Source organism: Monodelphis domestica, chromosome 2 (genome assembly GCF_027887165.1).
Source record: "Monodelphis domestica isolate mMonDom1 chromosome 2, mMonDom1.pri, whole genome shotgun sequence".
Classification (NCBI taxonomy): domain Eukaryota; kingdom Metazoa; phylum Chordata; class Mammalia; order Didelphimorphia; family Didelphidae; genus Monodelphis; species Monodelphis domestica.
Genome location: NC_077228.1, coordinates 21,158,787 through 21,172,980, shown reverse-complemented (window position 1 = coordinate 21,172,980; position 14,194 = coordinate 21,158,787). Strand labels below are relative to the sequence as shown.

General features: G+C 39.3%; 1 protein-coding gene across 1 annotated transcript in view; it reads right to left on the bottom strand.

Annotated features, from left to right (window-relative positions):
• The window catches only part of DAB1 (DAB adaptor protein 1), a 333,073-nt gene that overhangs the window by 34,108 nt on the left and 284,771 nt on the right, over positions 1-14,194 (bottom strand). The window contains exons 11-13 of the mRNA XM_056814594.1: positions 7,860-7,910; positions 7,718-7,768; positions 1,232-1,294 (exon numbers count right to left, since the gene is read on the bottom strand). Of these exons, the coding sequence (XP_056670572.1) occupies positions 1,232-1,294; positions 7,718-7,768; positions 7,860-7,910 (165 nt within the window). The remainder of the gene's footprint in view (positions 1-1,231; positions 1,295-7,717; positions 7,769-7,859; positions 7,911-14,194) is intronic.

The following is a 14,194-nucleotide window of genomic DNA, read 5'->3' as shown; positions in this document are numbered from 1 at the left end:
TTTCTTTCTTTCTTTCTTTCTTTCTTTCTTTCTTTCTTCCTTCCTTCCTTCCTTCCTTCCTTCTTTCCTTCCTTTCTTCCTTTCTTTCTATCTATCTATGCATCCATCCATTCATTCATCTATTTGCCTATCTATCCATGTATTGATGTATGTATGTATATGTATCTTTCTTTCTTTCTGTCTGTCTGTCTGTCTGTCTATCTAACTATTATCTAACTATCTACTTTCCTATCTGTCTACTTCTTTCTCTCTCACCCTCAATATCTCTGTCTATGCTAAGCTGGAGGTGAGGGAACGATATCCCAGATGGATACAAGTTAATTTGAGAGAGAAGCCCAAGCTTCTGGAGGAATGAGGAAGGACTCATGGAGAACTTGGACCTTGAAGTAGTCCTTGAACAAAACTAATAATTGCTTCTAAGAGTTGGAGGTGGGGAGCTGGGAGAACATTTCAGAACTGGGAGAGAGCTAACACATTGGCTCAATTGATGACTTGTCATGTATTACTGCAATCTAGACTAAGAGAAATTAAAGGAACTAAATACAGGGAGCTGACCTATGAGGCAAAAATAACTAAGAGACTCAGCGAGGACTACCTGAGCCCAGTGCTAGGCCTCCAATACATATTAACAAATGCTTTTCTTCATTCATGAAGGCCTTCACTGTCCTTAACACTGCCACACTTCTCCTTAGCCCTCTGGAATACTTTGGGCCTTAAAAGGTAGAGTGTAGCCCACTGCGTGCAAGTGCTTCCTGGATTCCCCACCACATAGAGGAATTCACCCATAAAGAACACCACTCTAGGAGGCAAACACCACAGAACTTTAGGGCTTCAATCTGGAGGTCTCCCTGGCTACCCTGCTGTCCCTCCCAGCAACAGTCAGCTTTAGAGAATCATGGCCTGTTTATTAAGATAAGCCCAGTTCTAGGCTAGATCTGCTTTTATTGGGAAGGACGTCTGGAGGAGGAGGCAGAAAGAAGGAGAAGGAGAGGAGGAGAGAGGCGAAGAGGAAGAGAGAGAGAGAGAGACAGAGGTAAATAGATACAGATAGACAGACAGATTTCTGTACTCATTAAGAATACAAGCAACAGTTGCCATCAGCCTTTTCTTTAGACCAATAACCCAGTTTTCCTAATGATGAACAGTAAGAGGAAAGCAGAGGATACTGGGAGAAGAAACCGAAAATAAAAACCAGGAGAGCAGAGGACATCAGTAAAGAATGGATACTTACTGGGGGAGAGGTTATATCTGGAGGGGTGGACATGTCCCCAAAAAGCTCTAACTGGGTCACAGCCTGGAAAAAATAAATGATTGATAATGTCAGTGTACTTCCTTCTCCTCTTGAGGTCAGATGATGTTCATTAGGCTGAGAAAATGGTTCATACCCCCTATACTCATATAACTCACCTTTATAGAGTGATTTAAAGTTTACAAACCACTTTCCTCATGAGGTAGGTATGGATACTATGATCCCCAGTTAGCAGATGAGAAGTCTCAGGTTCAGGATAGTTAGGAGAATTTACTTGCTCAGGGTCTGGTAGTCGGGAAGTATCAGACCTGGGAATGGAACCCAGGCCAAGTGTTGGAGCTGGGCCTGGAACTCACAGCTTATGACTCGAAGCCCAGTGCTCATCTTGTTGTCTAATACACTGGGCTTTCCTTGTAGTTACAGAAATAACTGGATTTATGAATTGTATCAATATTTTATTTTATAATAACAATTTTCTCTCCTTTCCCAGGCATTATCTTTTTGTTGTTCAGTCCCATCAGAAGCTTTGAGATGCTATTTGGGGCTTTTCTAGCAGATATACTAGAGTGGTTTGTCATTTTCTTCTCCAGCTCATTTTACAAATGAAGAAACTGAGGCAAACAGGATGAAGTCACTTGCTTCAAAGTCACGTAGCCAGTAAGTGTCTGAGGCTGGATTTGAACTCATGAAGATGAGTCTTCCTAACTACAGACCTTTCAACAACCTAGGAGCCCCATTAAACTGTCACCTCTTAGTATCTAGCTTCTTTTCAAAGTTATCCTGGATCATTATCTCATATAATTTCTCTAAAGCATATAATAATATATATCTAATGTAATATATATGTAAATTGTATTTACATATTTACATAATTTACATAATAACAAATACATATGTATTTACATACATACATAATTATAAATACATATATATGTGTAACATCAATATATCTATATGTATATACACATACACATGCTAAAGTGGTAAAACTTTATATTTCTCAACGTATTTTTAGAGCCTTCGTGTCATTTGATTCTCAGAAGTCTCCAGTGAGGCAGAGATCCAGGGTACATTAAGGAAAGGGTTATTCTTCCCTGGTGTATTTGATAAATGAGTCATCTTATGTGTATGGATGGACACTGACTCTCCACCCACACCTTCTCTACCTGAACAAGTCTGATCTTCTGAGAACCCTCAGGAGCAGATGTTATTATTATGAATGATACGCCAGATGGAGCTAGGTAGCATGGCGGATAGAATGCCAGGTACAATGTTGTTGGAAGGACCTGGGTTTAAATCTGATCTCAGTCACTACCTAGTTGGGGGACCCTGAGCAAGTCACTTAACTCTGATTACTTAGTCCGTGCTTCTCTTCTGGCTTAGACAGAAAGTAATAGTTTAATTTAAAAAAAGAGAGAGAGAGAGAGAAACTCAACATATCCAAGGTCTGTTTAAGGTATGGTTCCTTTACAACAGTCCTTATTATCTGTACTTTGCTAAAGTCTTTGGAGGAAGGTCTTACAGCTGATAAATCCGGGACTCAAACCCCAGTTTTCTGATTCCATTTCCTTCTGAGTTGTGGCATCTCCTGACAAAGAGAGGATGAACTCAAGCCAAAGAATGTAATCCATATTTATGGGTGCTGCTAAGGTGGGACTTGGTTTTGGTGAACCACATATATTTTTTACAAGGGTTTGGTTTTTCTTTCTTCTCTTTCTTCCCCCTTTTCCCAGTGAGGGGGAGAGAAAATGAATATTTTATATTTTTACATTTTTAAAAATATTGACGGGATGGAGAGGATCATCACCTGACTCTGCCCATCACTGATTATCTGTTTAAACTGGGGCAGGTTACTCCTTGGTATTCCTTTTCTTCCCCATTAAATGAAGGGTTATTCTCATTGATGTCGGGGGTCTCTTCCAAAGAAGGCATCTGACCATGTTTCTTTCCGAAGATATGGACCCTTTCTAATACACAGTGTTCCCAGTCACTTAGTTGCTTTTGCCCACTATTCTATAATAGTGGGAGGCAGGTAGGTGGCTCAGTGCATAGAGCACTAGGTCTGAAGTCAAGAAAACCAGAGTTCAAAACCAACCTCTGACACTTACGAGCTGTGGGCACTTAACTCTGTTTGCTTCAGTTTCTTTATCTCTAAGATGAGCTAGAGAAGAAAATGGTAAGTCACTCCAGTATCTTTGCCAAGAAAATTCCATGGACAACATGGGCCACAGCATCATGAAGAGTCAGACATGATTGAATCACCACCGTCACCACCACAATGATGAGAGTGACGAGATAGAATAATGTGGATAAACTGGCCTTGGAAATGTCAGTGCTCCCTTAGTAAAACTTTTGAAGACATCATAAGAGTAGTTGTAAAAGACATGGGATAAGGGTCAAGGATTATTTCTCTTCCTTTTGATGAGAGTCCTTTTCCACTTCTGAGAAAGTTGGAGAAATCCATTCTGTTGCTGAGAAAGTGCTTGGAATTAAAAAGTCGAACAATTTTATTGTTATCTAAAGACATAGAATTCCAGGGTTCACCCCCACTCCAGATTTGGCCACGTGGCCCCATGCTTGGGAAAGAGTTGGCTGAGAGAGCATCAGGCTATTCTTCCTGCTCTGGATGGGACCCAAACATCCCTTTTTCTTAAATGTTGTCTCTTCCCAAAGTTCAAAGCCTGCACAAGTAGGTCATTTGGCTATTACTTGGAAAGACGAGTAAGTCATTTATTCTTTGAAAAAGATCAAAAATTCATAAAAGTAATAATTCTATTTAATCATTTCCACTGAAGCTTCAGGCCTTGCTCCTGATTGGAACCCTCTTTCTTTAAAACAGAAGGACATCTTTCTTTCCAGGAGAGGGAGAAAATTAAAATCAAGTTAATTATTAAGTCATACAATTTACATTTGGAATGTGCTGAACTCACAGTACACTTTTACTAACAGCATAAAGATAATTTATAGCCTAATTTTCTCCTTTAGCACAACTTTTAAAATAACCTTCATTCTTGAAATATAGATTTTCCAATATGTATGTACAGATATATATGTATTTTTTCTTTTGCCAGAATATTTTCATTCAAGTACTAAAGTAGGAAAATAAGGAGAGGCATAAAACACATGTTGTTATTCCATCCCATCATGCTGGATGTTTAAATAGTACCTTTAGTTAATTAGATTTCATAGAAAATGAAATTCCTGGGTAATAAAATTGAAAATAATTTTAATAGTCATATGTGATTGCAAATCTGGAGTGGCAGATACTTTGACCCCCTGGGCATTTCGCTGCTAACCTAACAAACCATAATCCTTCCATTGTTTCCTCTTCCCCTTCCACTCTACTTGCTTGATTCTTACCCAGCTCGAGTACCACCTCTTCCATACGGCTTTTCTTTTCTTTTTTTTTTTTAAACACTCACCTTCTGTCTTAGAATCAATACTGAGTATTGACTCTAAGGCAGAAGAGCAGTAAGGGCTAGGCAATGGGGGTTAAGTGACTTGCCCAGGGTCACACAGCTGGGAAGTGTCTGAGGCCAGATTTGAACCCAGGACCACCCATCTCTAGGCCTGACTCTCAATCCACTGAGATACCCAGCTGCCCACCCTCAATACAGCTTTTCTTAAAGCTGACATCACTCCTAGGAATAGACATAGATCTCGACTTGAATGCCATATTCTTTAGCCTGTCTCTTTTTCCCAGCTATGGGCTACTAACCTTCTTGGATCTCTGCCATCGTTAAGAAAACCTTCATTTAACTCAACCATCCCCTCAAGTGATCTAACTGTCCTTTTCAGAGCCAAACTCACTAAAAACAAAATCCTTTTAGATTAATTATTTCAGTTTCTTTTCTTCCTACTCACCTCTCACTCCTTCCAATATGGCTTCTGACTTAATTGCTCAAATGAAATACTTTCTCTTAAACATTCCTAGTGATCTCTTAATTGCTAAGTCTAATGGTCCATTCTTAGCATTCATTCTTCTTGACCTCTGCAGCTTCTGAGACTTAATGTCTCAAGATTTCCCCCCCTTCCTTCATTTTACTTTACTTCCCTCCCTCCCTCCTTTCATACCTTCTCTCCCTCTTCTACCTCCCTCCCTCCCTCCCTCCCTCCCTCCCTCCCTTCCTTCCTCCCTCCCTCCCTCCCTTCCTTCCTTCCTCCCTCCCTCCCTCCCTTCCTCCCTTCCTTCCTTCCTTCCTTCCTTCCTTCCTTCCTTCCTTCCTTCCTTCCTTCCTTCCTTCCTTCCTTCCTTCCTTCCTTCCTTCCTTCCTTCCTTCCTTCCTTCTTTCCTTCCTCTCCCTCTCTGTCTTTCCCCCTCTCATTTCTTTCTTTTTACAACCATTAACTTCCATCTTCGAATCAATACTGTGTAATGATTCCAAGGCAGAAGAGTGGTAAGGGCTAAGCAAGGGAGGTTAAGTGACTTGCCCAGGGTCACACAGCTGGGAAGTGTCTGAGGCCAAATTTGAACCTAGGACCTCCTGGCTCTAGGTCTGGCTCTCAATCCACTCAGATACCCAGCTGCCCCCCCCCCCCATCTCATTTCTATTAACACCTGTCTGTCCTTTTTCAGGATCCTACTCTTTTGTTTACTCAGCATTTATCCTTTAACCATGGGGGGTTGCCCAAGGTTCAATCAGGGCATTTATTCTCTATTCTATACATAACAAATGTATGTACTTATACACACATATATGATGCTTAAAGATTGATTGTTGGACTGAGCTGTATCTAGCTTTATATTTATCTAGAAACATCTCACCGACTTCACTTATAGACAGCAAGTTCTATTCAAATCTTTTTAAGCCACCCTGACAGTGCTCTGCATGTAGCAAACACTCAGTAAATAACTGTTGAATTCTAGTTTGAAAATGTTTACATAATTAATGCCTTAAAGTGTCCCTTGAGATTATAAATACCTTCTTTGGCTTTCCAAGTTGTTTCTGTACATGGCATAAAAATAGGATATGAATTTTTCTTCAATATTGGAAAACAAAACTGAATTGGTCATATTTATTCTTGCCTCAGAATTAAATTATTGATTGGATTCCTATTGCCTATTTGCCAAAGTTTGGATTCTGTGGCTTGATATTCAAGGCCCCCCATAATCTGGCACCCCAACCAGTCTAGACTTCCACTTTTTACCCTAATTTCCAGATTCAATAGCTCTAGTCAAGTTTCATTCTAGTTTGCCAAATGACTTTTTGTTTTTTCTTCACACTGGCCCCTGGACCTTGGATGCCCCACTTTCCTCTCAACTTGCAGCATTTTTATTTGTTTGTTGGATCAGAATCTTGAAATAATGGGGGCTCGGAGTTCATTCAGTCCAGCCCCCTCATTTCATAGATGAGGCAGGCTGAATAACTTTCCCAAAGTCATACATTCACATCTAAACCAAATGTTTTCTCTCCATGATCCTTTGCTTGGCCAGTAATGAACTTCTCCTTGGGCCTCAAACAACATTTTGCTTTGCCACTTTCTAACAAACTAGTTATCTGTATTTGTGTTATTCTTTCATGATACTATAATTGCCCTGCAAGTAGGGATTGCATCTTCATTATATTATATAACACCTCTGATACCCAAAACACTGCTCTGAATGTAGAATGCATTTCATCAATATTTGTATAGTGAATGAATGAATAAATGGATGAATGAAGTGATTCTAGGTAAGGAAAAATGTCTAATGTCCAAAAGTGAAATGGGGAGGTTCTCTTTTATGAGAATTCTTCCAACAGAGACTAGGTGACTGCTTGTCAGGGATGTGGTAGGCTGGGTAGCAGGATGTACTCTGAAGCTCTTTTTAGTCTGAGATTAGAGTACAGAAAAATTCTACAAGCTTTCTGGCTCATTGAAACCAAATCCTGGATTATTTGATTATCATAAACCATGAGGAAGATGCTTTAATAGAAATCCATTGATCAAATGGTGACCTTTGGTTTATGGGGTCATAATCTGAGACTTGGACAGAATGTTAGAAGTCCTCAAGGATGACCAAAAGGAAATGGAAACATGGGGTGAGGAATGGATAGACAAGACTTTGTAGCTAAAAAGGCAACTTTGGGGCTCAAATGCCATTTAATTAGAAGTCAATTTATGGTTCTTTCCACTTCCCCCTATGATTTTGACAAAAATGATCTTATTTGCCCAGTTTTGTTTGCTCTGATTTTAGAGTCCTTACCTGGCTATCTTTTTTCCCTCTAGTCTATTCCCATTGGCTTTTCCAAAAGGGCTACTTACCCCCCCCCCCCCGTCTCTCTTTGTCCTTCCCCCCACCCCCCAGCCATAACACACTCGGTACTTCGTTAATTCTTATTTTATCCCCCATCACATCTGGAAACAGTTTGCTTATTGGACCAGCCTTGAATCAGCTTTCTTGTCCCAACCCCAGCTATCATAGCACTTCCAGGTTCTCCATGGGACACAAAAGAACTGGCCATCTGACCAAGGACCTCACAGTCTTACCTGATTTTCGACCCTGTAACACTCGTCAAAGTCCACCATTGAGTTTCGGTTCTGAAACCACAAGGCATGATGTATGAAAATGAAATGAATGACATGAAGACAATTGCAATAAATGAATTGAAGAGGGACTTCCCAGCCTTACCGGTATGGCTGCTGCAAAGCGCTCCTCAAAGTCATCAAAGGAGTGACCATTCTGGAACAGGAAGGCAGGATGAATGGACATGAAATGAGACATACCATGACATGAATTTATGAGGATGATGAGGATGTCGTCTGTGATCTCTGATCCCCTACGAGATGCAGGAATACTGCTACTCACAGCTCAGGTTTACCTAGAACATTATATCACTTGACCCTCAACATATCAATGGATGATCATGAAAAGGAACCTTTTGTTAGAGCTTTCAGGTCTGTTTTCTCCTTACAATGTCTCTATGTGAGGGCTAGCACATTTGTTATTGGCCCCATTTTATAGACTGTGTCAATAAGACTTGAAGGGTTTCAATGATTTACTCAAAGTCACCTAGCTTGTGAGTGTCACAGTTGAGAACCTGATCTCTCATCAACGCTGGGACTGTTGCATACATGAACAATTCTGGGAACTGGAAATAACTTTGAGCATGAATGGTTAGTGGAACAGTGAAGGGAGTAATAGATACACACACGAGTGTTACAGATGCTTTGTTTAAAGTACAAATACTTGCCTTGGTTATCATTTGCTAGATGATCTCAATACAAGCTAAGGATATCTTTACAGAATGAATATGAATTTGAAATTTCATCATCTCTAAATTAGCATGGTTAAAATGCAAAAATTCAAGTGCCTAGGTGACCCTACTATTGAGAAAATCCACCAAGTGGCTGACTGCTTGTCCAAACCACTTAGTGAAGGCTTCCCTCCAAGCTAATTGAATTTAATTAAATACCTGATTAATAACTGCTGCCTATGATTGTAAGAATGGGATTTTTTTTAAAGAGTCTGATTAAATTCTGAATCCTTTTGAATCTTTTAAAAAATAAGCACCTGGTCATAGTCAGAAGACATCTACTTTTTATTCTTTACAAGGTCAAATATTCACTTGATCTCTCTGGTGATTCGTCTTGAAATTAATTTGATTTAGGTTTGGCCAGAAATAAGACATGGCTTCTAAACTGTGAGGGCGGTTTCCATTACGGACAGTCAAGATCATTGTACAACAAGGCTCTTTACTAACCATACTTAAAGGAAAAAGGCAGGTTTGTTAGTGCAGTCTACTGTTGTTATAGTGGGGGGAATGGCAAGAGTTGTGCTGGTCATGATTGTGACAACTGGTTAGTCACCATCAGCTAAAGGAAGTGGGAACTCCTATTACATACTCCTGAAGGCATTCAGTGCCAACTTGCAGAAGCTTAATGCTATAAGGGATCTTTGATTGGAGTTTGAAAAAGAGTGTCTTCTTTGGACTCCTGTATTGCCTATATATCCACCCTCTTCTATTCCCATATCCTCCTTCAATAAAATGGAAGCCCTCTGAGGGCAGGTGCTTTCATTTTTTTCCCTTTATCTCCGTAGGATCTAGCACAAAACTTGGCACATGGTTTGTTGGAGGGTAGCTAATTACCAGGCTAGAAACCACGGGATACAAGAAAGTGCTGAATGAACTGGATACATTCACCTAGATATAGAAAGATAAAGGGACACAGTCATTTTTTCCCCAGTATATGCAGAACTGTTTTGAGAACAAAGGCTTAAAACTTCTCCTTGGTCCCAGCAAACAATGGCAGTCAGGAATTAAGAGCAATGAGAGGAAGTCATAGGGATTCTGATTTCAGTTCAACCCAAGAAAGAACTTCCTGGTCATTAGAGATCTTTTATATATGGATGGATGGATGGGCTATCTTGTGAGAATGTGAGGTTTAGCTGCAAGAGTCAATAGAGCACCATGCTTGAGGTTGGATTCAAATTCTGCTTCAGAGGCTATCTTAGCTGTATGGCCATGGGTAAATGTTGTTGTTCAGGTGTTTTTCAGTCATATTCAACTCTTTGTGGATGTATTTGGGGTTTTCTTGACAAAGATACTCATGTAGTTTGCTGTTTCCTTCTCCAGATCATTTTATAGATGGGGAAACTGAGGCAAAGAGGGTTAAGTGACTTGACCAGGCTCCCAAAGATAGTGAGGGTCTGAGGGCACATTTGAACTTACAAAGATGAAACTTCCCAACTTCAAGTTTGGCATTCTATCTACTGTGTAACAATTATCCTTAGGAAAATGTCAACCTTAGTTTTCTCATTTATTAAATGGGGATACTGATAGCACTTCGCTCAGTGTTGTAAGAAACACATGAATTAATATCTATAATATGATTTGTGAACTGTTTAAATATCAGCAGTCATCCATGTCAATATTATTGTTGTGAGGAAGTGCGATGCTGATTATATGGCAGCATTGGATAGTGAATTAGATTGGGAATCAGGAAGATTTGGGTTCAAATCTTGCTCTAGATATTTATTAATTTCTTGAATTTTGGAAATCAATCAATCATTAAAAAGGAATATTTATTAAGCATTTACTGTATACCAGAGCTCCCCTGAAGGGGCTCACATTTTAATAAGGGAGAAACATGTAAATGATTTTCATACACAATACATATAGAGCAAGTAGGAGGTTCAGTCAGAAGGGAAGGAACTAGCAACTGGCAGGGCTAGGAGTGGGGGAGAAGGAAAGGCTTCTTGTACAACATGGGATTTAAATTAAGCTTTGAATGAAGATGTAGAAGTATGAAGGCAAAAGTGAGAAGGAAGAGAATGCCAGGCATAGGAAGTAGCCAGCAAAAAGGCATAGCCCTGGGAGAAGGCCAGTGTTGCTGTATTATCATAGAATAAGTGCATAGAAATAAAGTATAAGATTGGGAAGGTAGGAAAGAGATGGGCTGTAAAGGGCTTTAAAACCTAAAATAGTTTATAGTTATCTTGGAGGTAATAGGGAGCCACTGGGATTTGTGGTGTAATGGAGTGACAAGCATCTTAACCTCCCTGTGTTTTAATTTTTTTAAATCTATGAAATGAGGAAGTTGGACTTGCTGGACTCTAATATCCCTCTTTTGTTTACAATGATGGTCCTATAATTCCTGGATATCTACGAGGGATGATGATATACTAGGTATATTACAGAGAAGACTTGTGCACTCTACAAGAAATTAAAGATGAACTCTGATGATTTTGTTTTATGAACCCCTCAAGTACCCCTGGATCAACCTACGGAAGTCAGTAAGTTGTCCTTCCTTTCCTATATTCCTTTAAATATATAAGATCTCAAGTTCTTGTTCAATAGAAATTTCCATTCTTGTTGTTTTTTCCATATCCCAGTGCTTGGCTCTGTGTGGTGTGTGTGTGTGACTCTATGTGGTCGCCATAAGAGCATGGTCTCCTGGTCCTGATTAACGGTTTTTTCTTTTGTAACCACTTTGGTAGTTCTGTTTTTCAGGCTGACGGCTCCATTAGTTTTATTATTCTAGCAATCATACACATCAGCTTTCTTTATTTAACAGGATGAGAGAAAGCATTGCAAATACTAAATTAATACAACAGGAGATTTCTTTTTTTGGGGGGTGGGGTGGGAAATTCTTTGGTTTTGTATCATCCACTTGTTAGACCATAGTAACCTTACATTCTGTCTTAGAATCAACATTAAAAAAATTAAAAAAGAATCAACATTAACTATTAGTTTTGAAGCAAAAGATTGTTAATTGTCAGGCAGTTGGGGTTAAGTGACTTGCCCAGGGTCATAGAGCTAGGAAAAGTATCTGAACCCAGGTTCTCCCTAGTCTTGACTTAAAAGTTTATCCACTGAGCCATCTAGCTGCTTCTATAGTAAACTCTTAATAAATCTAAACACTACCCACTGTCAGATGAGATATTTTTAAAGCCTAAGCATAATACCTGGCACATTGTAGGCAATTAATAAATGTCTTTTCCATTTCCCACCCTTCTAATCTATGTTTGATAATGATTTCCAGAACAATCTTCCCTCTGCTCAGCTCTGGTCTCCAATATCTTCAGGGACCCCTCCCTGCCTATAGAATAGAGTTCAAACTTGGTATGCCATTCGATACTCTCTATACTGTGGCCCATTTCTAAGCATTTCTGATTTCCTATTCTTAGCTGAAGATTCTCTGTGGTAGACAAACCTGAAAGCTATTGTACCTACTTGTACACAGGGATTCATTTTTCTCATATCCTGGCTTTGGCTGATACCTATCACGTGTCAATATTAGGTATATCATATTATTGTGTGTCCTGGTAATATGTGTTATATCTTGTCCTGCTAATAGAAAGTGAACTCCCTAAAGGCAGACACTCTGTTTTCTCTAGGCTCTCTGTCACTCCCAGGACCTAGAAGAGTGATTTGCATCCAGTAGGTGCTTAATAATGCTTGCTTGCTGGATCAAAAGATAAATCATGATCCCAAGCGTGGTCTAAAAGTTAAGTCTATGCCTTTATAACCTTTATAAATTTGTTTTCTCCTATGGATTTATGAGTTAGCCTCCCCATATGGGCTTTAGATCATAGCTTTTAATAAAAAAACATTTTAGTGTCCAAAATCTCATTATGTGTGTCCAATATAAAAAAGAAAATAGCTATACAACATGATTGATGATTTAAATAAATTTGACAAACACCCAATGGTTCTCATAAAACAACAACAACAATAACAAATCATTTTGCTGCCAGTGAAAATATGGGAGACTACCTAGAGGAGGCATGAGACTGTCACCTCCGAAGAAGATATCAGTGTGTTCCATTCATTCCAATTCAGCAAGTGATAATAAATGATATTAATATGGCACATTCCAGTTTGCAAAGGATTGTATAGCATTACATCATTTGAGCCTTGCAACCTTTTGATAAGGGATGTATCACAGTTTCCCTTATTTTACAGATGATGTAAATCTAGATGCCCAGAGTCACACTCAGCTGCTCTCCAGGTAGGATTTGAATCCAGATCTTTGTAATGCAGAGCCAAGTACTCAATCTCATCTCTTTGCTATGCTGCCTCTAATTTAACAAAGGAGCCGCACCCTATTCTCTTTGGGGGAATCAGATGTTTGCTTATTCTCGTTGGAATCCCAAGCAATCGCTTTCCCAGGTCTTGTCAGAAAAGGGACAGGAAGGAGTGTGTCTAGCAAGTGAGAGAGTGATGACAGACAGATGGCCCAAAAGGAAGAAAGACACAAATAACTGATTTCTGTCTATATAATATTAAAAGAAAAAGTAAAAATAACTTGACGTTTTCTAGTCTTTCCAGGGTGTCAGACTATCCATAAATATTCTTCCTCATTGTTGCATCTTATTCTCAAATTCAAGTTTTGTGATCCAAGTCCAAAGGGTTCCTTTTGTTCTCTTGAGCTCCTGTCCCAATCTGACGAATTTGTTCATCTGGTGCTACATAGATATACCGGCCTTATTTACATCATCTACATAGTCCCTCCTTTTTCTGGCTTCTAGCATAGCATGTTACATCTTGCCTAGACTGGTGCAAAGGTCTCCTAATTGTATTCTCTGCCCACAGGGAGAACTCTATTTCTGGGTATTCAAGTCTCTCTCCTCTTAAATTATTCTCCACACAGCTGACACAGTCAAATTGTAAATACTCTGATGAGAATGCAGCAATCCTCAGCTCAATAAACTTCTGCGGCTCCCTCCTACCTTTAGGACAGAGATTCTCTACCTTTGTGACATGAACCCCCCTGGCGGTCTGGGGAATCTATGGATCCCTTCTCAGAATCATGTTTTTAAATGGATAAAAGGAAAATAAAGAGGATTGTAAGGAAAAAAACAGTCACATTGAAATAAAGTAAGGAGAGCTAGATAACACAGTAGATTGAGAGCCAGATCTAGAAATGAGAGATCTTGGATTCAAATCTAGCCTCAGAAACTTCATAGCTATGTGACCCTGGGCAAGTTCCTTAGCCATAAATGCCTAGGTTTTTTGGCTCTTCTGTCTTTGAATTCATACTAAGACGAAAGGTAAGGGTTTGAAAAAAAAGAAGATAATCAAGATTTTTAAAGGTCCGAATGAGATAATGAGATTTGCAAAATGTGCCCAAAAAAGTGAAGAGATTCTAAAAATGAAGCACTTTTTAAAATGTAATTATTTTCCTTAAATTTTGCATTATCTTCCTCTGAACTATATTTAGGTCTAGGCAACAAGTCACTTAACCTCTGTTGGTCTCAGTTTTATAATGTGTAAAATAGAGATAATAATAACACCTACTTCATACAGTTGTTGTGAGGATCAAATGAAAGTAAAGCTACCTACACTAAGACTTTGGGGATGACCCATGTATGTAAAACATTCTGAAAGTCTTCAAGGACCAAAGAAATCCCTGGTACTCTTACTAAGTATTCAAATTGGAACACACAACATGGAATCAAGAACAACTCAGGCTAGATCCTGACTTGGACTTTTATTAGCTGTGCCATTCTCAGCAAATCAG